The 24,871-nt window shown below is 32.6% G+C and overlaps 5 protein-coding genes across 10 annotated transcripts; 3 read left to right on the top strand and 2 right to left on the bottom strand.

Annotated features, from left to right (window-relative positions):
• Window positions 1-107: 107 nt before the first annotated feature.
• On the top strand, window positions 108-2,586 carry LOC140049046 (uncharacterized). 4 transcript variants are annotated; one of them, XM_072093857.1, is made up of 4 exons: window positions 108-215; window positions 565-651; window positions 822-938; window positions 1,209-2,586. In XM_072093857.1, the coding sequence occupies exons 2-4, from the start codon at window positions 636-638 to the stop codon at window positions 1,673-1,675; spliced, it is 600 nt and encodes a 199-aa protein (XP_071949958.1). In that variant the 5' UTR covers window positions 108-215; window positions 565-635; the 3' UTR covers window positions 1,676-2,586. The 4 variants fall into 4 exon arrangements, with proteins under 4 accessions (XP_071949958.1, XP_071949961.1, XP_071949960.1 ...); XM_072093860.1 differs by lacking the exon at window positions 108-215 and adding an exon at window positions 250-283; XM_072093859.1 differs by lacking the exon at window positions 108-215 and adding an exon at window positions 278-378.
• A 2,166-nt stretch (window positions 2,587-4,752) lies between these two features.
• Window positions 4,753-6,252, bottom strand: LOC140049005 (large ribosomal subunit protein eL33-like). Its single transcript, XM_072093816.1, has 4 exons — window positions 6,144-6,252; window positions 5,872-6,024; window positions 5,089-5,236; window positions 4,753-4,893 (listed from the first exon to the last, which is right to left on the bottom strand). Exons 1-4 carry the CDS (start codon window positions 6,158-6,160, stop codon window positions 4,870-4,872), a joined length of 342 nt encoding a protein of 113 aa, XP_071949917.1. The 5' UTR covers window positions 6,161-6,252; the 3' UTR covers window positions 4,753-4,869.
• A 708-nt stretch (window positions 6,253-6,960) lies between these two features.
• LOC140049004 (dynein regulatory complex protein 9-like) lies at window positions 6,961-11,594 on the top strand. The gene is made up of 9 exons (XM_072093815.1): window positions 6,961-7,037; window positions 7,499-7,636; window positions 8,715-8,962; window positions 9,378-9,506; window positions 9,656-9,899; window positions 10,140-10,214; window positions 10,405-10,536; window positions 10,874-10,975; window positions 11,394-11,594. The coding sequence occupies exons 2-9, from the start codon at window positions 7,511-7,513 to the stop codon at window positions 11,520-11,522; spliced, it is 1,185 nt and encodes a 394-aa protein (XP_071949916.1). The 5' UTR covers window positions 6,961-7,037; window positions 7,499-7,510; the 3' UTR covers window positions 11,523-11,594.
• Window positions 11,595-14,539: 2,945 nt separating this feature from the next.
• LOC140049282 (thymidylate kinase-like) lies at window positions 14,540-20,380 on the top strand. Its single transcript, XM_072094126.1, has 5 exons — window positions 14,540-14,777; window positions 16,203-16,311; window positions 18,787-18,880; window positions 19,659-19,847; window positions 19,995-20,380. Exons 1-5 carry the CDS (start codon window positions 14,648-14,650, stop codon window positions 20,148-20,150), a joined length of 678 nt encoding a protein of 225 aa, XP_071950227.1. The 5' UTR covers window positions 14,540-14,647; the 3' UTR covers window positions 20,151-20,380.
• Window positions 20,381-20,388: 8 nt separating this feature from the next.
• LOC140049283 (trafficking protein particle complex subunit 1-like) lies at window positions 20,389-24,488 on the bottom strand. Of its 3 annotated transcripts, none has more exons than XM_072094128.1 (5): window positions 24,355-24,488; window positions 23,772-23,882; window positions 23,411-23,481; window positions 22,937-23,075; window positions 20,389-22,313 (listed from the first exon to the last, which is right to left on the bottom strand). In XM_072094128.1, the coding sequence occupies exons 2-5, from the start codon at window positions 23,868-23,870 to the stop codon at window positions 22,191-22,193; spliced, it is 432 nt and encodes a 143-aa protein (XP_071950229.1). In that variant the 5' UTR covers window positions 23,871-23,882; window positions 24,355-24,488; the 3' UTR covers window positions 20,389-22,190. The 3 variants fall into 3 exon arrangements, with proteins under 3 accessions (XP_071950229.1, XP_071950228.1, XP_071950230.1); XM_072094127.1 differs by having other exon boundaries at window positions 24,438-24,471; XM_072094129.1 differs by lacking the exon at window positions 24,355-24,488 and adding an exon at window positions 24,109-24,199.
• Window positions 24,489-24,871: the final 383 nt, after the last annotated feature.

Below are 24,871 nucleotides of genomic sequence, written 5' to 3'. Positions count from 1 at the left end.
AATAGTTTTTTGTTAACGCAATGTAACGCGTTTGTACACAATATGACGGTATGGGTGCGACTTTTTCACTAGAGAGCAGCAGCTAGAGCGTGACGACGAGAGTCGCCGCGACGCTGGAAAAATAAATAAAAGACGTGGTGTGAGAGCTCTTTTCAAATCAAATATGTTTTTTTAGGCTCCGGGAATTCCCTTTTACGGTATTTTCAGATCATAAGGTAAGCATGTGATTTATTGGATATTTGTTAGAAACGGTAGAATATTAAATGTTAGACGATCAGAACGAGTGTGTGTTTTTATAAATATAGCCTTTAGGCTAGTAGCCTAGTTAGGCCTAGCTAGGCCTAGAGTTTTATAGGCTAGCTATCCTAAAAAAGAAAGGTGCGGCTAGTAGTAGTGGCGCTGCACTGCCACTAGGGCCTACATGCATAGAGTTATACTGTATTACTTACTGTATTGTGTAGGAGCCTAGCTAGGCCCTTTTGTATTCGAATTTGTTTGGGATATAATTATTTTTAATAATACTGTACTATGTATTTCATTTCTATTATTTTATATTCCAATCAGCAATCTGCAGTATTTGGGGAAAAATTACATTTTTTTAGACTCCAGTCCAGTATCAAGAAATCCAGCAAGCCATGTCTTTGTGCTCTAGTAAGTGATGAATCGTCATTCAATTACTACTGCTATTTTTATTAATATATTACTCAATCAATGTTTTTATATTTTGTGCGTTTATATTTTGTTACCCAATATATTTTGTACTACTCAAAAGTGCAATCAATATATATTTGTGTGAAACACTAATTACTACACCATTACAGAGTGCTTTGGCAGAAATGCTGATGCGGAACCTACTCAAGATCCTGCCGCTAGTGATGTATCAGAAAATAGAGATTTTGTACGTGATGTGGAGAAGGCTTTAAAGTCGCATAAACAAGGTATGTTTGGTGCTAAAGTTAGTGTAAGCTAGTGTAAACTTGTACACCTGTTAAACAAGAAACATAGTGTAAAGTTGTACACATGTTAAACAAGAAACATAGTGTAAACTTGTTGACTACATGTTAAACAAGAAACATAGTGTAAACTTGTACACATGTTAAACAAGAAACATAGTGTAAATTTGTACACATGTTAAACAAGAAACATAGCGTAAACTTATACACGTTAACTGTAACATGTGATCCATAAAAATAAATTTATATTTACAGGTAATGAACGTGTTTCAAATTGTTGCGATGTGTTTATTCTTCATTGTAACAACATGGAGGACAAAGCCCTTGCAAAAGAACTTGGCGACAAGTTCCGTACCATAGAATCGCATCTGTACATTGTCCAACAGTCCGACTACAAAGCACTACGTTCCAAGCCACGCATCACTCAAGGGGCGGTCAGCTTCTGCCCACGTCTCATCGTCATCTTGTCCAATAAATACATCCAAGAGGATTACAGCTTTCTACGCAAAATACTAACGCACGACAGTAATGGTAACATCAAAAAGAAACTGATAATTATTCGCCGAGTTGAAAAGAGTAAAGTTCCAACAGAGTTACATGAAGGCGTTAATCAAACCGTTGAATATAACGTTGAAACCGACAGCAAATTCTTTTGGTACAATAAAAGTTTTTTTCAAAGATCCATTCCTCCTTCGTCCGATATCTTATTTTATACAAGTTAGTTTCTTTTCATTTTAATTTCTTCAAGTAAAAGACCAATTGTCACCCTTAAGTGGTTATGTTTGAAGATACATACTTAAACATAGTATAAGTAATATCTATATAAATATGACATGGCATTTATTAGAGGAATCTAGTTTAATATTCAATACTATTTTCGACCCAATGTCTTTTATAATATTTGTATAGTAACCATGCTAGATTTTAAATGTATTTTAATTATGCACTGACGTTGATATTTTTACATACTGATTTTGATAGTGTGTATTTATACAGAACTTACTACTGTACTGTATTTTAACTGTACAATATATATATAAAGTGAGGTTTTAGATAATGTATTCCAAATGTGTAATTTACTGTTGTCATTTAACCAAATGTCTTTGATATCTGCTATAATTGTAGCAAAATGCTAAACTCAGGACTGTTTTGCAAATGTATCAACAGGATGAATGTGATTTATGTATTGTTGCTAATTGTCAGCATGTTTTTTATAGGATTTTATCAGTTGTAATTGATCACATCTTTTGTGCTAAATTGACCGTTTCATTTTTGCTTGATTTTCATTTAAAGGTTTTTTAAATGTCTTGTTTTAGGAATATTTGCAAAATGAACATTAATATACAATGTCTTAGTTATGATTTTTGTGATTTTGCTGTTTTATAAATAATTGTCTTTCCTACCGCTGTGCGATACCATTACTTGGTAGAGGGCGGTTTGATTTTATTTTTACTGTATTTTAATTCATGTAATAATAACCTAAAATGTGTATATCCAGTAGATTTACTCTATCAGTTACTTGATTAGACCATATTACTGTATTGTGGTCTATTCATGTGTTTGTATGCTTTTTGGTTATCCGCAACGAAGTTGCAGGATAACCTCTTGTGATTGTACGAAATCATCATCATCATCATCATCAACTTTTTATTCTTCTTCTTTCTTTCTGTATGATTTTTGTGTAACGCTTTTCTCTGAAACTTGCAAACATAACATTTTGTTAACTATGTTAACATTTTGACATTTATGTAACGTCGTCAAGCGAAGCTTTTCATGATGTTTACAATTGCGCAACGTGACGTACGCGCGATTTAACGATTTTCTCGTATTTAACATATGTCGAAAACCAAATAACATTTCAACTTGAAACTTTGCAAAAGTTTAATTTATATCATGCGCTAACTTTCTGTTGAAAAAAAATTGCGTGTTTTACACAAAGTTACGCGCGCACGCGCATTTAAAATTTCAAAATGCGCGAAACTAATTTATAATCAACTTTCTACGCGTTTCATGTCGTTTTAAGCATGTAAAAAATTCCCACGCGTGCGCACATTTTTACGTGTGCGGTGCGCACGTAGCATTGAAAACGTATTTTTTTCGCGTGATTTATGTTTTTCCAGCCTTTTCATGTAATTTTACCAAATTTTTAACAATTTCGACTTAAAGATACGTCATACGAGCACGTCGAATTGGACAATTTGCGCGCGTTTTTTATGAAAAGGTTAAAAAATTCGTTTAAAATATGCCTTTTTTTAAACAGTCGTAATTTCTAAACTAGACGGTCAAATTTTTGTGGATGACATATTCTGGAAGTAGATGAGTTGTAGATATCGGATCATGTATTAATATGGCTAACCGGACATTGTGACGTCATCGTATGGCCACGCGAATATAAAATTTAGGATTTTTGTATCTTTCGTCATAGCTTATCACATTGAATAGAGCGCATCTCCACTTATCCGTTTTCCATTTTCATCCCGATTTTGATATTGTCTAGGTCAATCAACTATCTTTCGCATGAGTTAAAACTATTTTAATTTTTTTTACGTCATCATGCCTAAAAATTTAAATGACGTATGGCATCAATTTCATCTTTACAGTAAATTTTAATCTGTTATAGCTCGTAAGAATAAAATGTGATAATCACGATTACAACTTTTTCTGGAAGCTATTGGATTGCAGATATAAAATTATGTAAAAATGTTGCCAATCGGATGTTGTGACGTCATCATATGGCAAGTTAAATAAAAAAGGTCGTATTTTCATCTTTTGCGTCATAATTCATTACATTTAAAAGAGCGCGCATCAATATTTAACGTATTCAAATTTCTTCTACATGCTAATACGTTGTTGCTGAGATAATTTCCTTTCGGAATTGCTAACTTCGCGTTTCATTTTAAAACCGTCAACATGTTAAAAATTGCAATAAATAGCGGGTCCCGTAATTTCACCTATTCTACACTGTATGTGATATGGATACAAATTATACTGTGTATACTATATATGAATTTAAATAATAAAATTCAGCAATAACAACAGATCATATTCTTCAGTTCAGGTCATAATGCCAACGTGAACACTTCCTTTTGTCCTCAACCTATCCCCTTAATGTTAATGTTGCACCACTTGCGCGGCGGATAACCAAACTCGTCAAAGTGACGAGTTACATGTCTAGTTTTAATAAAAGATTATGTGGCTGATTTTTTCATTTTACAGACACAGTACTGTTAGCTAAATGGTGCTCTATATAGACACACTGTACTTTTACAATACACTAAGCTTTATTCACAAATGTGCAATAGATAAGTTGTGTGAATTTTCCACTTTAGTTGTAGTGCTTTTTGTACAGTAATTTCAATAAAATGTACCATACCACCTGAGAATCTAGTTGACATAGAGCTGTTTCTTCATATACTGTACGCAAGTACAGTATTTTAAATTTTATTCACACTGCATAAATTCCATCTCAAATGAAAAAATATTAAAATACAGTACTGTAACATGTATTTTAAGTTATGGCTTTCCAAAACTAAAGCCCTCTCTACACTACACTGACAAAAAATGTGATGTGCCCATATATGGACATGTCATATCACTACTATATTTGGGCACATCACACTTAAATGTAGACAGAGCTTAAGGGGAGTAAATTAATGTTTCCATGGCGATGTACTGTACGTTCACACTGGATAAACACCAGCATAAAACTGGAAGGCAGAATTTTCATATCACATGACCAGTATTGCAAATTATCTAAACGACTAGAGTTCACAAAACAAAAAGAGACATTGGTACAATATTCACATTTGTGGTTTAATTTATTGTGTTTCTCAAAGAGCTGGCTTTGCTATTTATATTTTTAATAAAAGTGTTTTGTGGAGAGAATTCTAACATCCATTTATCAGATCGTAACCGGTTAGATTCTTGATGGATACAGCATCTGGAAATAATAAAAATGAATACAGTTTAACGATAAATGAACAATTTACAGCAAGACTTTTATGTTTGGGCTAGGGTGTTTTTGATAAGCTTATTCTCCATTGTACAAGTGTGTATGTATTTTACGACAGTTCTGCACACTGTTGCTTAAAACATGGACAAATATAATGAAATACACCAACACTAATGTACTTACAACTCTAATACGTTTGCCTATAGCCTTGGCTGGTAAGTTTCTCCTAAATTTAGCTCGTACTGCTCCACTTTTACCGTGAGATCTGGTAATTTTACCCCAGATTACTCTTGTGTTGTTTGGCTTATCAGCGCCTGGTGTTCTGGTCTTGCTGCAAAATAAAAACATTGAAAAAAATGAAATAGAGAATTCAAATATACATATAGGTTAGAAGTTAAAGTAGAACCTGTGTTTTACGTACCATGATTTTACGTTCCCTTGATTTTACGTACGCTTAAAATAACCGATGACGTCATCATTTTCTTACATTGAGGGCGCAATTTAACAACAAAGCACACAAAGCCACAATCATGGCTGTGTGTGGAATTCTGCTGTGTGTTTGAGTCAAGCTACGCACGTGCATTAAATGCAGCGACTGTTTTTATTGATTATAGAAAATACAAGAACATTGATATTTTACACTTTATTTAAACATCTCACAGCCTGTATATACTGTACTTTTCTAGTTAGGCCTCACATCTTGCTAGGCCTGCTAGCCTGGCCTGAATAGTCTAGGCAAGGCCTCTAGCTAGTGACAACCTGCATGCTGTTCAATAAAGTAGACAAACAGGGTAGCCTTTATAGCTACGATCTCTACGTATTTGGGGTCAATTTAAGGTCAACCTTGATTTTACGAATCCTTTGTTTTACGTACGCCTTTCGGTCCCGTACCGTACGTAAAATGGAGGTTCTACTGTACTTGAAAACTAATTTAAATCTCAATTTGTTGACTTTAACAAACATTACTTTTTTGCCTTGTATACGTATGCACATCTTTTGCCCATGTAGAATTCAGTCTCTTCCCGATGTTCAACACCTTCAATTTTCAAGAGGGCAGTATTCTCATACTGATTTCGAAGACCTCGTTTGTAGCCTGTGAACACGGCCCTTGTGTATAGCCTGTATGATAAAAGTTTCAAAAGTATATTGTAATTTTAAAACACATTTGTAAAAGTTGTTTTTAAATGTAATCAACATAATTAAATTATTTATTGTACTGCTAATGAATTAAAACTTACCTTTTAGTAGCCACCATCCTAGCGTTGGTTCTCTACAGCCCTAAAAAACAAAAATATTTGTTGCATGAAAGAAAAAGGTTGTAAAGTACCAGACAGTAATATCTCTACGTCATGCATGGATGGCCTCTTTTTCAGGTAGGGTTTGTGCATTATTTTCCCTAACCTAAGGCTACTATAGAGAAAATATCTTTAAAATTGGTGTGGGTGACAACCCACAAGGACCCCGGACCACCGATAGCTTTGGTAAGGCAGCACTGTCATGCTACTATATTACTTTACTTAGGCCATGCCCATGATAATTAGCCTAGCCTACACCCTACACATGGATTGTACAGAACAGAGAGGCTGAGTACAGTCTGTATCATAATCCATGTATGTAGTGGTATTTACAATCCGTAAAAATCGATATAATCAGTTAAATTATTACAAAGTAAAACCCCATATGACAATTTAATTTAACCCAATGAGTAGTTACTGTTATATTTATTGTAATTTAGTACATAAAGCATTCAAACTTTAATAACAAATTTGATTCAATATTTTTTTCTATAAAACTTACAGAGCTAGAAAAAGAAAAGGAAGATGTTAGTTTGTAATTGTTTACGCCACCTAAAAATAAAAATTGACGTTGGTGTCGCTATATAATATCCTCGTTTGTTGCTTTTATTAATTTGGAGATTAAAATTCTATCTTATTGTAATTATTTTAGTATTGAAGTTAAAAAAATAAATAAAATAAAATATATTTAATATTGGTAGAATTAACAGAATATTTTATTTTAAATATAAATTATATAAATTATTTTAATTTAATATAGTATGAAAGAGGCAGCACCCAGGGAAACATTCAACAACAATTCCATAAAAAACAATGCGACACCGGTATATTTCTTAGGTATAAATTCATTTTTTTCGCCTATTATAGTGCTTGTTGGTGTATATAAATAATAACTGTGATAAGATCATGTATTTTCATCTAGGCTTGGCTTAGTTGTCTTATAAATATGCTACTCTTTACTCTACCTGCAGCGTAGAGATAATGAGCAGTTAGGCTAATTCATAATCATTCATAAATTGTCTGTATGTAGGCCTATGTACAGATAATACTATAATAGTAACTAGCCTAGTAGGCCTAGAGTAGGAAGGAGGCTAGTTAGATGCACTTTTTGTGTGGGCCAGCCCGCCCGACCGCTGTAGGCCTAGTGTCAGCAGGTGTACATAGTCCTAGGCTAGGTCCTAGTTAGTCAGACTAAGGTGTTTATTCTAAACATAATTAATACTGTAATAGGCCTAGGCTATGATCATATATAATAATTTTTGACGATATCACATTTAATTAAAAATTTTTAATTTCAGACATATAAAAACATGGCAACGTTACCACAACTAGATGCTATCCATCTGGCAACAGTGCTCGATGACACAATTGATCAACTTGCCGTTCTTGGAAAGATCATGCCACAGACGCTTGAAAATCGACCAGACGCTAACGATGTAAGAATTTGATTTCAGACCTTCATTTTTTTAAATCTACTGTGCAAGGAACAATCAAAAGTTTAAATGTTTGTAAGACGATGGTTTTTAGTTAAAATTAAAGCCCCATTCCCTACGTTTTTTAGATCTAATTTAAGACCACAAACTATATTTAATGTAAAAATAATACTATATGGTCCTATTGCGATAACTTTTTTCGTCTTTAAACGGTTAAAAATGTGAAAAATAAGTCGATTCTAATAATTATAGCGGCCCGCTATAAATCCCAAAATGCATTGCGCGCGGATTGATATTTTTGTTTTTCACCTGTAATTCGCCCACTTTTCGATCGATCGTGAGGCCAAAACAAATGGAAGACTCCTAACTTTTCAGCGAAAATACCGGGTTTTCCCCAATTTGTATCAACGGAGTCTGGCAAAAATAGAAAGACAATTAATGCAGCAACTATACAACGTCAGGCTAGGTATATAGCTCGCGTACGATGTTCGTACGTTAACGATGTTTACCAGCTAGGCCTACAAAACTAAGCCTAGCTAGGCTAGGCCTAAGACCGTCCACGAGAGGTCGATCGCCACGAGCTACTTAGGTAGTGCATTGTTTCTCACTTTTTATCATAATTTACCATAAAACGTACATTTAAGACAAGAAATGACATGGTTTAATGTTTTTAAAGTGATATATATGTATTATATTATTATGTATTTTCCAAAAAACGTCCAAAATTGCAGGGAAGGGGTCTTTAACTGTTTCTTTTGTCGTTTTATAAGTGAAATAATATTTTATTTATTTTTTTTTTTTTTCTGCAGAAGTGAATAAGTTTATTAAAACTGCAAAATGGCCTACGGTATTCAAAGTCTGATTTTATTAATCATTATTTTTCAGAGGGACAATATATCTTTATATAAAAAATATTATATAATAATAATAATAGTCTGTTCTTATATAGTGCATATAAGCAAGCTCTCAATAACATAACATTTACTTTACAAAAAGGAATTTAAGTTACTTTTTCAATCAACAATGTTAAAGTTTTCAATGCATGATATCTTGAATAATCTGTAAATTACTTCTTTTCTAGATTGTTGGAGACGAGATTGGGGATATACTTGAAAGTCAACGTAATCTTGAAACCCGCTATGAACAGCTGATCCTAAAGAGGGCAGAGTTGAGGGAAGGCGGAAGAAAAGAACAGCTGAAAGTACAAGAAAATAACCAGGAGATAGGGGATGTCATTGGGGGCCTACGATTGAAAACTAATCACTTCTCAAAAGCTTTGAAACAGAATCCACTAACGCCTGATAATCTAGCCAAAGTACAGAAAGACAGGTAATAGCAATGTTTACAAAAATAATCTTTTAGTCAAACCAGACTATCAAACTTTATGAGACAAAAAAATGTGATGTGCCCATATATGGACATGATGATGTCATATCACTACCATATGAGAAGGCTTTAAACACCATTTAAACCAAATTTCAATTATAAAATAATAATATAGATATAAATTATTGGATTACTGTAGAAGTAAGATAAATAAAATGTAATCTGTAGCTTTTTAATTAATTCTTTTCCTATCAATTAAAATTTAATTCTTGAAAAATATCAAATATCCTTCCAACAAGATTTATTTTGAATGCAAATGATGGAATGTTCTGTCATATAAACAATAAACTTTAACTGCATTATAGTCACTCACTACTAATACAATTTTTTAAAATAATCAAACACATTGTTCTTGTAGGCAGTATGTACAAGACATTTTAAGTGCCACACTACAGGAGATGCGTGAGCAGCAGCAATTCACGTCACTTGTGAAGGCTGTTACACTAGAACAGGACAACAAGACCCAACTGCAGAATACTATTCTCAAGTATGTATTTGTTATCAAAATTCATAGAAACTGAGCTTTAAGTTTAAAAAATGTCTTTTTTTACCATTAAAAAAACATACTTGGAATACCAGCCAAAGGGTGTCTGAAAGACGTCACTGTATAAAATAAATGTCTGTTTGATTTTATAGGGAAGAAGAGGGTAGAAAAAGGATTAAAATGCTGCAAAGACAGATAATGAACATCAAAACAGAAAGAGAAGAAGAGATTCAACAACGAGATGAAATGATAGCGCATCTAAAGGACCAACTGCAAGAGATGAAAGCAAAAACCAACATGGAAGGAAAATATGTACAGAAAGATGCAGAGGTCACAGTTCAACAGACACAGAAACACTGCTTTCTTACAGATAAGCAACTGAAAGAAGAAATAGATGTAAGCACAGAGAGAAATTTCCATCTTAGGATTCTGTACTTTATGACAACAATGTCATGTGGGCAAACCTAGGGAAGCACTGGATCTTAGACGTGCACTGAACCGTAGCCCAATTTGATAACTCTCCCAATTTGCTTATTAAATAAGCGTTAATATCAAAGCAACCAAATCAACTTTAATTTTATGGAAATTACATATCTATATTAAAATTTTGTTTCTAAATACTGGTTTTCTTTCCAGCGCTACAAAAAAATGATTGATGAAGAAGTTAGAGTGAATCAGGAAATAGAACAGTACTTGAAGACACATCAACTTGTAAGTTAACTTTTTTATATCTTCATACATATATAATACTACTATATTGTTAAATGTATTTTTTTTACAGTACTATACATCATTTAATTGTATATATATATATTACTTGTATATTCATATTAATGTCTTTTCTGCAGTTTTGAATGTGAATATGAAACCATTTTAATCCATTTAATTTTTGTTTCAACAGGAACTAGATCAGAGAGTAGAATTCTGGATGGAAAAATATGATAAAGATGTCGAGGCAAAGACCCACGAGTTAGATGTACTAAAAGCATCCAAAGCAAACGACCTGGCTAGGCTACAAGAACTCACTAAACTCGTACGTAAATATATTGCAGTTTGATTCCAGCGAATTTTCTAAACTGACATTTATTCAACTTTATTCAACAGTTGGATATATGACAATAAATGTAATCTTCAGCTTTGTCTACATTATCAAACTTTATGTGACAAAAAAATGTGATGTGCCCATATATGGACATGATGATGTCATGTCACTACCATATTTGGGCATATCACTACCATATTTGGGCACATCACTTTTTTGTCAAACTAGTTTGATAATAATGTAGACAGAGCTTAAAATCTGTTACTTAATATCTATTTTACCAGTCATATTTACTATATTCTAAAAAATCTGGTTTTCTTTCTTTTAGTATGGAAATTATGAGCATGTAGTTGTTGAAGACAGGATTGAGAAAGAAAAGGAAAGACGCAAGAGGGAACAAGAGGAGGAAGAATTGAAGTCCATCATTTCGGTATGTATTCACACTACATTATTATAGAGGGCGCCCTAAAAATAAGTATTTACACTAATGCAGAGAGCACCCTTAATTTGTATATATGAATAGGAAGAAGTATGGTATGGTATCCTGTATTGATAGGGTAATGAAACATCCGGTTTTGTAGACATTTGGTAATACATTTTATTGAAATAAAAACTGCAACACCTTTCTCTGTAATAATACTGTACTGTAGATAAAAGTTTAAAATATGATATTTGTAACTTGTAGGTAATTGGATAACTTCTACTGTGGTAAGCAGTAGAGTTGTTTGTTTATAATGTTTATATGAGGACCCCTTGATTGTCAGCATATGCTGTTTATGGTTACCCTCTATAAATAAGGTTAAATAAAAAATAAGCATTGACCAATATGATCACTTATTTTTTAACAGGTTCAGTCATGGTGGCGAGGCGTCATGGTCCGTAAACAACTTGGTCCTTACAGCAAAAAGAAGAAGAAGAAAGGTGGAAAGAAAGGAAAGAAGGGTTCAGGGAAGAAGAAAGGAAAAAAGAAGAAATAAATAGGCTGTCTGTCATGTGTTATCACTAAGATGTAAAATAAAATAATATGCAGTTAATTTGAATTAAATGAAACACTCAGATGTATTGCGTTACATACAGTAGTTTTATTTATGTATTTATGTCCCAAGTTTCCAAGATGAACACACTAATTACCTCCGCCAAGGAGGTTATGTTTTCACCCCTGTATGTTTGTGTGTGGATGTGTGTGTGTGTGTGTGTGTGTGTGTGTCTGTGAACAGCCTGGAGGCCACAGTTTTTATCCGATTCTCACCAAATTTGGCAACAATGATCTATGCCCCAAAAGCTCGGACGAGTTCGAATTTGAGGGGAAAAGGTCATAGGTCAAGGTCACAACTAACAAAAAACTATTTTACTGCCGAGAGACCACAGTTTTTATCCGATTCTCACCAAACTTAGCCACAATGATCAATGACACATCATATAATTGTGGTTAAATTTTGAAGGGTCAGGGTCAAAGATCAAGGTGCACAAAAAACAAAAAGAAATAAAAAAATAATAAAAAAAAAAAAAACCTCAGTGGGTCTTGAACCAACAATCTCAACTGTGAGAGGCTGGATACATAACCATTACACCACACTGTCATCCACAACTTTGTAGTGTGCAGTTAACATATTTAAACTTAGAACTAATAAAAAAAAATGTAAAAAAAAAAATATTCAGGGGGAATTTTACAGTAGGCGGAGGTTTGTACTCTCGGAGTACCCTCTAGTTTAATAATGTTATAAGTAAACTACATACTGATTATCAATAAAAAATGTAATAACTTAAAACTTGTATACCTTCGTAATAAACAGCCGAGTGATATACTGGAAATGCATTAAAAGATGAGGAAATACTGAAAAATGAAAATACTGAGCCTCCCCAACCGAGATTCGAACGCAAGTTTGGATCAAAGTGTGCAACTATTATGTGACATTAAAATGGCATATTTTAATTTTTTTTATTAAAAAAAAAAATGTTTAGGGGGAAAATATATCTTACATAATAATATCATGTTGTTCACAGCATTAATAACGTTTAACGATGAAATTCCTGCTAAACTAATAAAATTAGCAATCAACTCAATTGTACAACCCATTACATTTTTAATTAATTTATCTCTAAGAACCAGCGACTTCCCAAGTAAATGGAAAAATGCACGAATATGCCCAATTTTTTAAAATGGCGACCGATGTGAACCATCTAACTACAGGCCAATTTCTGTACTACCAATTTTATCAAAAATTATTGAACGCGCTGTCTTTGACCAACTCTATCCACAAATCAACCCTAAATTATACAATCAACAATCTGGATTTAGGCCAAATTACTCGACATCATCGGCATTAATAAATATAACTGAAGATTGGATTGACAGTATTGAAAATGGTAAATACATAGGACTAATAATGCTTGATCTCAAAAAAAGCTTTCGACACTGTTAATCACCAGATACTAATAAAAAAACTACACAATTTTAATTTTGCTAATCATGTTATCAAATGGTTTGAAAATTATTTAACAAATCGTACACATATTACTAATATTAACAATGTTGATTCGGTAAAGTCTAATAGTGTTTTTGGAATCCCTCAGGGATCAATATTAGGGCCCCTTCTATTTATCATGTATATTAATGATCTACCTAACTCAGTTTCTCATGTAAATGTAAGCATGTACGCAGATGACACTGCGTTATATTATGCATCTAAAGACATACACGATATAATAAGCAAAGTAAATACTGATCTAAAACATGTACAACTATGGTTAGCAAGTAACAAATTAAGTCTAAACATTAAAAAGACTGAATACATGATTTTAGGAACACATCAAAAATTAAATAAATTGATTAACATGGATATTAATATTAATATAGACGGTACAAAACTTGAAAAGGTAAATAACTGTAAACATTTAGGTGTTATTATCGATGAAAATTTAAAATGGCATAAACAAATAGATCAGGTGAAAAATAAAGTAATATCCGGTCTGTACTATCTAAAAAAATGCAGCAATATTTTCCCTCAAAATATTCAATCATTAATGTACAAATCTATCATAGCCCACCATTTTGACTACTGCAATGTAGTATGGGGTCGTTGTAACCAAACACTCAAATATAAACTCCAAGTACTCCAAAATAGAGCGGCTAAAATAATTACACATACATCTAGGTATGACTCTAGCTCACAGGCGCTCAAAGATTTAAATTGGCCTAATTTAGAAGAAAAACAATATTACAACGAAGCAGTCACAATGTATAAAATAATGAATAACTTGACACCATCCTACTTAAGAAACAGATTCTATGAACGCAAACAAACATATAATACTAGATCAAAAGATATTCTAAGTTTACATAAGGCAAACACTGAGTATAAAAAGAAAAGTTTCTCGTATTCTGGCGCAAAGCTATGGAATAGTTTAAATGCTATAAACTCAAATGCAATTACAGCTCCTAATATACATATATTTAAAAAAAATGATAAATGACCAAAGATAAAATATACTTGAAACTCTATATTTTTTCATGAAATCTTTTTTTTGTTGTTGTTGTTGTTGTTGTTGTTGTTGTTTTTGTACTGTAATTGATAACTTGTGTAATAGTATAAATAGTTTTGTAGTAAGTAACGGCCTTGTGAAAAACACCAATATGGTGATTCAAGTGTTGCATCCGTTTTTGAATAAAGTTGTTATTATTATTATTATTATAACGGAATCGATTTATTTCTCACCGGCATAGCAACAGGAAAATCTATATCGGTTATGTATCGGTTTATTTTATACAGTAAAAACAAAGTAAAAATGCATACATACACTAAGGCACAAAATAATATACTATTTGGTTAGGATTCAAAATTAAATCTCATAAGATTCTTCCTAAATAAAAAGAAATAAAATCATAAGCACAATGATGTCACATTATCAGCAGCGGGCGTATGAACCGAATCGATTTCTTCACTATGGCATTGTTGTCATGAACAGAATTAGATATTACAGGAAAATCTACATTGGTTATGTTTAGTCATAGTCCGTATTACCAGTGTGTATTTGGGTAAAAACAATTTTTTGTAAGGATATAGGCCTATACCTCGTTTTGATTTCCCCCGTTGCGATAAAAATGTCAATAAAAAGAGGAGCCCTTATTATACTCGAAGGAGTTGATCGTTCAGGGAAGACAACACAAAGTACAAACCTTGTTAAAACATTGAAAAATGAAGGCGAAAAGATAGAGCTAATGAAATTGCCGGGTAAGTAGAACTGCATTGAGGCCTATACCAAATCATTTTGATGTTGAGAAATTAAAAAGGTTAATTTACATACCTTTCAGCTTCTTTTTCATTCACAGAAACATTTTTGAGATTTCGTTGTTTTTGAATATGCCATTTTAATGTCCATATTAGTTATTCACTTTTACCAAAAATGGATTGAAAATTTCTAGCTGAAAAAACCCTGTAATTTAAAGGAAACATAGTCAAAGACAATGGGTTTGGTTAATTGTTTTTTATTGATTTTGTCTTTTTTTTTTATGAAATTATTATTTTATTCGTTTTTTCTCTATGCTACGGAAGTGAATAACTTCTATTAAAACTACAAAATGGCCTGTTCAAAGTGTAATTTTTTTTCCCTTCATTTTTCATGTTTTTTGGGGGGACAATAGATCAGTAATAAAAACGAGTAGGACTTGAAATGAGATGAAAGTAATTTTCTTGAGCGCAAGATCTGGGTGGACTGGACATGGCTGATTATTGTTGCCCTTGCCCATAACTTGATTTGTGAAAGAAAGATCGTAGCCCTACATTAATTTATCGTAGGAATCTGTTAAGTTTAAAAAACATTAGATACATGGTATCCCAATAAAGACCACGTTTGGAAGCCAGGTTTTAGCAGTCTTTCTGCTGTCTCTAATTGGAGACCACCACTATAAGTGGTCTTTAAATTAGTACTCTATTTAGAAGGAAGGGTTATCGTGCTCCCTTAAAAGTCAGGTAGATGTAATCTGGTCGGTTTGTCGGTCCTGTCAATTTGTGTGTATTTCAGAAACTGCAGTATTTGTTAGATTTTCTTCAATTTTCAATGGCTGTTAAACCTTAAAATATATTAATTCTAAACATTTAGTGGTCTTTAATTGGAGGAGAAAATGTTCAGCTGGGTACACATACAAACAATGGTCTTTGATATTTAATTGGCGGGAGACCTTTAAAGATGTATTGTACCCCAAAACATGAACAATTAAGATTAATTAAATCAGACTTTGAATATGTTATTTTGTAGTTTGAATCAAGTTAATCACGTCCGTAGAAAAAATGATAAAAAATAATGTTTTCACTTGTAAAATGGCAAAATAAATGGTTAGGCCTAAATACAACAAAAAAATCCACTGGCTGGCAGCAAATTTGACTATATTTTGCATTAAATTACAGTTTTTCCACGGTAAATAAATTTTTTTCGATCAAATTTTTGGTCAAAGTGGATAACTATTATGCGACATTAGAATGGCATATTCACAACAAATGTTTTTAAATTATTTTTTCTTGGGACAATACATCTTTAATTTAAAAAATTGTTGAACGCACATCTTGTATGAGCAGAATGTTTGATGTCTATTAAAGGTAGTCAATATTGTCACATCGCCTATTTTTAAACTTAGTATCTTTGATGTCTTTTTTTTTCAGATAGGACTACAGAAACTGGCAAAGTAATTGATAAATACTTAAAGAAGGAAATTGAAATGGAAGTTCATGCTGCTCGTTTATTATTTGCAGCAAACGTATGGGAAGCAGTGTAAGTCACTATGCATCATTTCACAATTTATGTAATGATACTTATTTATACGTAAGTGGTGAGCAACATATGTGGTTTTAGTTCCACTGACATAAATAGAACACTGAAAAGATTATTGTAAACTTGGTAAAGCTTGGTTCCCACTAGAACGTAACGCAAGGACGTAAACGCAACGAAAGCGTTTTAACCAATGACAAGCGAAGTTATAGACAGTTAGCAATCACAAGTGAATAAGCCATCGCTTGTGATTGGTCAATTCACTTGCGTTGCGTTACGTCCTTGTGTTGCGTCGCTAGTGGGAACCACGCTTAACTCTTGAACAGTGCACGCAACGTACGATATTTCATTAATACATTCTAAAAAATCCATTCAATTCAACTATTTGTGATAATACCATAGTGTGAAGAAGCATAACATCAACAATGCGAATATAGATATTGTAGTCCCTTTGTGTTTATTTCAACAGTTATAGTACATTTCGAATGGAGTTAGAACGGTGCTTTCGGACAGACTGGAAAATAATTGCTCGTCATAATTGCGATCAATTTTTGTCAATAGAAAGATTATGGACATAATATTATATAGGCCTACATTTTTTCTCGATCCAATCTGTATCGTACTTATTGAATTATTGTTAAAACAGTAGGCTTAATTCACAATTGTATATAACATAATTATTTATACATAGCACCGATGTAGGCCTACAAAACATTTACAACATGATCCATCAACCTAATATTTGAAAGCCACAGATCGTCTGCATCCCAACCACCATGGCACATTAGAAACCTCGCCCCTCGCCTAACCGACGTTGCTACTGACTCACGGGAACCCCTTCAATTTGTCCTGCAACTCCGCTGAACAATAGAATACTTTTAATATACCGTAAAACCTCGAAAAGTCGAAGCCCATGGGCTTAAACCTCAAAAAGAAGCCCATCTCGAAAAGAAGCCCCCCTCTACAGTTTGCAAAAGTACTCTCGAAAAGAAGCACATCTCTTTTCAAGATAGTATCGGCTTTTTCGAGATAGACTACTAATGTTAAGAATGTAGGTTTATTAACTGATCGTCAAAGGAACAGAAATAAACAATATACAAATACGTGATTAAGAGTTACTGTAGTAGGATAATTTAATGCCAGATACTTGTGATGCAGACTAATGATAATAATTAATATGTATGATCGTGTTTATTATTGTCGTCCAAATGGTGCTTTGATAGCATATCTTGTATCTTTTTCTTGTCTGCTTCGTTGGCAAATATGTAAAATCGGCAGGGAATTTCCACACCTTCACCACCAAGTACCCATTTTCCTTCTGGGGCCGTTTGTTCCATTCCAGTTATCTTGGCTTTAAAGGCCAAGTGCGGGCAAAAAATTTCTATTGATCATACATTCCAATAATTATCGATCTAGGCCTATAGTTTCCCCTATGTTTCATAATTTTTGGGATTTTATTTGTGTTACACGAGCTTGTTGAAAATAAGCACTTTCTTATCAGTGGGGGGATAGTTCAAATTACACAGTAAAATCTCTATTCTTTTGTACACAAATTTTGTAAATAGAGAGGCATTTTAAAAAGCTACGAAAAATAAACAGTGTGGTAAAAAATGTTATCAGATGACTAAGTATAAGTAATAATAATATAACTTGAATATTACATTTCTGGAATTTTTATTCAACTTCAAATTTTTATTTTCATGCTATAGCAAAAATTATCCACCGTATATCCACCATCTTTTTTCACATTCTAGTGAGTCACAAGACATGTTATTACATTAGGTTAACTACCTAACTACTAAAAAAAGTCTTCCTGGTTTTTATGGAAGAATTGTGCCAAATTTTGTATTTGACCATATTAAGGGAAATTCATGTTTTTTCGTCGTGATTTCTGTTACAAATATTTGATTTATATACAATTAACCAAATATTATATTTAAAATTCATGCCTAGGCCTATACCTGAGCTTTAAGCTGCACTAGTGTCCTATCTTTCATCAACGGAGCTATTATCTGAGCCAAACATTCAGGAACATGTCCAACATCTACACCATTCAACGAACATACATTGATTGCATTTCTGGCTAGACTTTTCATGTTTTTCAGGTTCCAATTTAAATATCATTTCTTCGTTTATTTCGTAATTGTACTGAAAAACATGGTGTCCTTTAATTCTAGATGAAAAGTCATAATTGTAGTAGAAATTCACAAAATTTACAGCATTCATTTCGAAAAGAAGCCCCCTCTACAGCTTGCAAAAGTACTCTCGAAAAGAAGCCCATCTCGAAAAGAAGCCCATCTCGAAAAGAAGCCCACCAAAGAGCACTAAAAAAAGAAGAAGCCCATGGGCTTCTTTTCAAGGTTTTACGGTATTAGGTCTATCAATATAATAAACCTATGTTAAAAAACAAAATAATAATATATAACAATATTCATAAGTATTCTTAAAAGTTTAACAGCCCTGTTTTTTCCTTTTCAGGCCAAAGATCACTAAACTTGTGGAAAGTGGAACAACCGTAGTTATAGACCGCTATGCTTATTCGGGTTTAGCGTACTCTGCTGCTCTGCCAGTAGTAAGTTCGGTACAGAGTTAAGTCTGAAATAAGTCTATAGTTAATTGGCCTTATTTCCTGGTTGTTTGGACAAAAAAAGGACCAACCATATTATTAGACAGATTTAACTTTATCAGAGACAATTTCACACTCGATGGAGTTCCGAATTAACAGTTATCCGAAAATGTAAAATAGGACGATTTAGGTCGTAAAATAAAATGCCCATATAATTATTGAATATTGTTAACAAAAGCCATCTAGTATACAGATTGACATGTTCCCATCCACTTGACAAATTTGCAACAACAAAAAAAACATTCATAATAGTTCAAATAACTTCATCATGAGTATTTTCACTTTTTGGTAACGCTATATTTTAGTAAAGAAAAATCAGTGTTTCTTAAATAAAAATAATGGTGGAAAGGCCTATTCCTGTCTTGGCTTTGTTCCTTCAGCCAGACTTTTTTATAGGCTATGTGTGTTCAATGTTGTATTGTCTGTAAATCAAGACATTTTTATAAATAAATATGCATTCCATTCCAGTTCGCGGCTGTTTATATCTCATAGGTTTGCTGCGATATCCGGGATCGTTGTGTCTAGCAAGTTGTGGTAATATATAAACTTTGATGGATAATTTTCCCATCTCCAAACCCACAGAGGGTTGAAATGTCAAAAATTTACATATTGAAACCTCACACCAATATCATACGAAAACCAACCTGTAAATGCAATATAACTAATAAGGGCTCCGAATAGGGCTCTATATAATTTGATTTTAAAGTATATTTTTATTTTACAGGGTTTGAACTTTGCCTGGTGCAAAGCATCCTATTCTGGCGTCCCTCGTCCAGACTTGGTGTTGTTTTTGGATATATCCACAAAAGATGCGGCCACCAGAGGCGGTTTTGGAGAAGAACGTTACGAACAAACTGAATTACAATCCAAAGTTTCCAAAAATTATGAATTGTTACGTGACGAAGACTGGGTTGTACGTTTCTTTTTATTAGGCCTACTGTTTTTATTAGATTGGAAAAAAAATTCCAATTTAATTTGATTTTAATAATTATGCATTTGTTTTTTATATTGCTGCTTATTTTTGTGTAATTCATTTGAGGAATTGTTAATTTTTTTTTAGACTGTTGCGGCTGGAAGAACTATAGACGAAATACATCAAGAAATTAAGGAAAAAACAATAAAAACAATGAAAGAATGCGCATTTAAACCATTTGAACGCAAACTATGGCCGATGACAAATATCCTGGGAGGAGTTTCCCCTAAAACTTTTTTTTAAAGAAAATGATTTTTTCTGGTAAACCCAGTAAAAAACTCTTGGAGTTTACTTTTTTTTTCATTTTTCTTTTGGTGAATGGTATAAATAATAATAATATAGGCTAATAATATATTATAAAGAACATGACATTGAATTATTTCAGATTGTAATGGAGGGCCCACAAAATTACAATGCATTTAATGGAATACCAAACTGTCAAACGGTTTACTAATATAGTAGGTCCTATTCATTCATTCATTCATTCCACTTTAATAATAACGTATATAAAACCAAGTAACACTTTGGTGGCCAAACTTTCTCGATTTTTTTGTATATTATATCAAATCAATGCTATATGAAGCTTGATGCAGTTGAACAAGATATAGAACGATTTAGGTTGTAAAATGGAGCATTATTGGCCTACGAGTTCTCTCATATTTTGCCACTCAACAGGATTGTAAAAAAAAAACCTTGTTCAATACTTCATAATCATGAAGTATTTTCACAGTACAATGTTCAGGAACATGTTGGAAAAAACGTAAAATTACTCATTCGATAAAAATACGCAATTAATGTAAAATTAGACTAATAATCAATTTTAAAATTCATTATTCATATTCATTGTTTATTCATTCAAGTCATAAAATAAAATGGGATGTTATTGTGATAGCCTCTTCAAAAAGGCTATTTCAGTTTACTAAATAGACCATAATTGTATTTTTATACAGCTCAAGAAAAACGATATTGAACGACAAATATAGTCCAAATAGGCATAATTCCACTACAAGGTGATTGATAATGAAATGATGAAATTAGACATTAGTACATTTACATTCTAAAAAGTTCATATTTTGGGTTTTTTTAATGGGTATTTATTTTCACGCTGCTGCTCTAGCCAGCTACGTCACACGAGATGACTCATTCATTAGATGAAATCAAGCAGCAGTATAGTACTACACTTTGACATTTTTGTTAAAATGGAAACTCGACTATTAAATTTATTGGTACCACCTGTTGAATCCAAAAAACGGCTGGGAAAAGAGTCTAATGACAAATCCCAAAGCATTTCTGGTATTTATGAGTCCCATGATATTACTATAATTCACTGTCAGATAATCATTGAATTATTATCAAAACAGTCCATTGAAGTTTTTGTTTGTAATAGGATACTTGAAGTATCTAGGCTTGATGAAGTGACCCCCAGACTTGACCTTAGCAATAACAATAAGCAAGCAGCGTTTTTTGTAAGAAATATTCTTGTTCAATATATTATAATAATAGTAGTATTATATAGTTGAATTGTGAAAGACACTATTTTGTGTGATTTTTCGAAAAAATCCTGTACTATTTATGTGTATTATAAAGAATTCAAAACATTTTATTGCTTAATTTTAGAATATTTTATGGAGTACTTTCTAGTCAATATTAGATGTCGCATTTAGAGTGCTTTTCAGGTTGTTTTATTTGTTTTAAAGCGTGTTTTTTGTCTTTTAAACACACTACTTTATGGTTAGAAAGTGAAGGTTCAAATAAAGATTATTATAGTAGTGCATCATAATTGAGTTATGAAGTCAACATTTTTTGAGTGATTTTTTTAAAGAAATGCGCAAATTTATATTTTATATATTATTTACATTTATTTTTCGACATAACTTGGTCCTATGACACTACAAAATGTCAATATATTCACATATATTATAGTTTACTAAACAAAACTTTTTTCTTTTTTTTTAATTTTTCCAAACAAAATCTGGGAAACTACAGTATATAGTACTCCTGCTACTTTCTGGCTGTTTTAATTTACCATTTTGATTTAGCCTTTTGCTTATTTTTTTTGCATCTCCATAGACATCCTGCCACTGATATACACAGCATTGTCATTATTTTCAGTAATGTGCCTTTGGATTTATATATATACTTATATTTCAATAAAAACTGTATAACATGCATCAAGATAGACAAGTTTCTTATCCTGCAGTGTAGAATCTATATCTTAGTAGATGAGACTTGCTATTTGTTACATCAATTCAATTTACATTCAAAGTTTGTTGTTCAATGTTTTCATTTGGCCGAATATGCTGGTAGATCTCTGATAAATGTGTCTAGTTTGCTTAGGAATATTTCACTCTCGATTGGTTTGTCTAGTGCACACATTGGGTTCTTGACGACGTATTCCACATAAATCTATAAATAGAACGACAAAAATATCTACAAATCTAAACAAAGGACAATTATCAGGGCCATAGCCATCATTATGGTTGGTAAGGTTTCAACCTGATTCACAAAAGCCTTTGAAAACACTGTGGCTTGAACAGAGATTGTTCTCTTTTTTCGCGAAAACTGCACTACTTTATTTCTCGTGGCTACATCCCTGTTGATGGTTACCATGATGCAGTTAAAAATTCAGTACTTTGGTTGTCATTTCTAATATTAGGTGGCTTTTGTATAACTTTGCTCGATGATTTGTTAATTAGTAACGTTGATTCAGTGGTAGATCTAGGATTTTGCATGACATTCGTGAAATGAAGTGCTTAAATGTAATATTCTATCTTATACATTGTAATTTTCAAAATTTGCTGGGCTCTTAGTGGACAATCACATAGGACATGGCTATTTTTTGGGTGACCCACCACAATACAGTCGAGTCTAATAATAATAAAAAGCAATCTAAAGCTCTGTATAAACAAAAAAAAAAATGTGCCCATCTATTGATGAAGTCATATCACTACCATATTTGGGCACATCACACTTTTTTGTCAAACTAGTTTGATAGTGTAGACAGAGCTTTAAATCTAACATAATCTTACATTGCTATATATCTGCTGAAGTGTTTCTCTTAAGCATCCAACATTCAAACTGGTATTGATGACAAATCTAAGTCCGCTAGGAGTTTCATAAAAGTGGAGTTTGTAAGAGTTTGTGCTAAAACTTAAAAACCCATCTTTACTGGTTTATACATTATCAAGGAGAATATTGTTTGTTTTTTATTTTCATTTACAATTTTTTTTAAATTAAACTGTTTTATTTATTCTAGTTTTAAAATGCTGACAATCAAGGGGCCCTCATGATACTTGTCTCAAAAGATGTACTAGGTTCTTTAAAGTGCACATGAGCTACTGTAGATATGGACTTACGGTTCATAGTCCTTATAGAAGACTCGTTCTACCACCAGAACCATGGAGTGAGTGAGCCTCAAACCCTTGCCGATGTTATTACAGTTCCACTGTCTTAACCGCTTGGCCACTCACTGATTAAGAGAATATAAAAACATAAAAGGATACGTATCGACTGGAGATATTCTATTGATGAAAGACTTGATAGAAAACAGCATCCCGTACATCAATTTAAATTCCTTAAGAGTAAAAAAGAAATAGAAATGATCACTAATACAATTACTTATCATCCACCAAGCAACATCTTCCCCTTAAGCTCACATAAACTTACTTTGGTTGCACTGTTTTTCCCAATTTCAAAATTAAGTTTTGTTTTCAGTTTGTGTTTCTTTATCTATACATTTTATGAATGTAGTACTGTATGTTTTTTTAATATTGTGTTATATATTTATATTATTAGACTACAAGATTAGGATATATCATGCAAATTTTTCTCAATATTATTTTTTTTTTAAGCCTGAATTATTACTTCGTCTTTGGTTATGCCAGACTGTTTCCTCCTCATCCATTCCTGGTAACACAGGCATGTTCCATTACGATCAAATATATACAAGTTGAATATTGTCATTTTCTTCACTTTCTATAATTTAAAAAAAGAAAAACTTAAATTATATTACTAGGCCTAATATTAGTATTTAAATAAACTAATAAAAAGGTACGAATATCCAGTACTGCACTGGCTATAGTCTACACTATATTATTTATAGATAGGCCTAACCACGCCTTCCTTGTACTAGCTAGTAGTAGTACTACTAGGGCCCTAGTAAAAGATTAAGAAGGGCAGGCTAAAAGGCTTATATGCCTACCTTATTAAAAATAATGTAGGCTAGTAGGGCTAGGCTAGGTAGCCAACCTACTACTAGTATGCCAGGCAGGCTCTTCGGCCTAGCCTACTAGCTAGGCCTACTAGAAGTTTATGATTTACTGTCAGTCACTGTACTGACTGTTGGTTTGTACTGAAACTGAATTTATGAATAATATATATAATAAAATGATCAAAGTATTATGAATGACTAATATGAAAGGAAAAGGAAATATCTGTCTATATATACCAGGGGCTCTAGGCTTAACGCAGGTGTGATTATCCTTTTTTTGAGCTTCTTGTTATGGGCTAAAAGTCATCTCCCGTACTCACGATTGGCATAATAACATGCTACATGCATCCTAGGCCAGTCCAGCAGATTGTTGATCGATATTTATTAACGCTCGAGTAGGTACAATAGTCCGAAGAGGGCGCTTTTTCTGGAGGCGTTTTCAAAAATGAATTTTATATCGTGTGGTTATTTATGTGTGCTTTGAAATATTGATTATAAAATACTTATTTTAAGGTGAATCTTTAGACATTTATCGAGCATGGTTAAAATAATGTGTAAAGAATCACTAATTGTTATAGTTTAAATGTTTATCCTAAGTAATATTTAGAAATATCAGTTTTTAGTTAGGCCTACTACTACTAGCCTAGCTAGTAGAAGGCCTTTTTAGGCCTAGCTAGGGCCAGGCCTACTCACACTCTACTTACTTTGCTTGGGATGATAGGTCAAGCCTACATTACTACCACCTTATTATAGT

The sequence above is a fragment of the Antedon mediterranea genome, chromosome 5 (genome assembly GCF_964355755.1).
Source record: "Antedon mediterranea chromosome 5, ecAntMedi1.1, whole genome shotgun sequence".
NCBI lineage: Eukaryota > Metazoa > Echinodermata > Crinoidea > Comatulida > Antedonidae > Antedon > Antedon mediterranea.
This window is presented reverse-complemented; position numbering and strand designations above follow the sequence as displayed.

Coding starts and splice junctions, on each gene's coding strand:
- LOC140049046 (XM_072093857.1), top strand. Junction 939..1,208: donor TTTAAAGTCGCATAAACAAG/GTATGTTTGGTG, acceptor TTATATTTACAG/GTAATGAACGTGTTTCAAAT.
- LOC140049005 (XM_072093816.1), bottom strand. Junction 5,237..5,871: donor TACGTATACAAGGCAAAAAA/GTAATGTTTGTT, acceptor TTTATTTTGCAG/CAAGACCAGAACACCAGGCG. Junction 4,894..5,088: donor TAGGCAAACGTATTAGAGTT/GTAAGTACATTA, acceptor TATTATTTCCAG/ATGCTGTATCCATCAAGAAT.
- LOC140049004 (XM_072093815.1), top strand. CDS start 7,511: ATGGCAACGTTACCACAACTAGATGCTATCCATCTGGCAACAGTGCTC. Junction 7,637..8,714: donor ATCGACCAGACGCTAACGAT/GTAAGAATTTGA, acceptor CTTCTTTTCTAG/ATTGTTGGAGACGAGATTGG. Junction 10,976..11,393: donor AATTGAAGTCCATCATTTCG/GTATGTATTCAC, acceptor ATTTTTTAACAG/GTTCAGTCATGGTGGCGAGG.
- LOC140049282 (XM_072094126.1), top strand. CDS start 14,648: ATGTCAATAAAAAGAGGAGCCCTTATTATACTCGAAGGAGTTGATCGT. Junction 14,778..16,202: donor AGAGCTAATGAAATTGCCGG/GTAAGTAGAACT, acceptor TTTTTTTTTCAG/ATAGGACTACAGAAACTGGC. Junction 18,881..19,658: donor ACTCTGCTGCTCTGCCAGTA/GTAAGTTCGGTA, acceptor TTTATTTTACAG/GGTTTGAACTTTGCCTGGTG.
- LOC140049283 (XM_072094127.1), bottom strand. Junction 23,076..23,410: donor AGAATATCTCCAGTCGATAC/GTATCCTTTTAT, acceptor TGTATAAACCAG/TAAAGATGGGTTTTTAAGTT. Junction 22,314..22,936: donor TTCAGCAGATATATAGCAAT/GTAAGATTATGT, acceptor TTCTATTTATAG/ATTTATGTGGAATACGTCGT.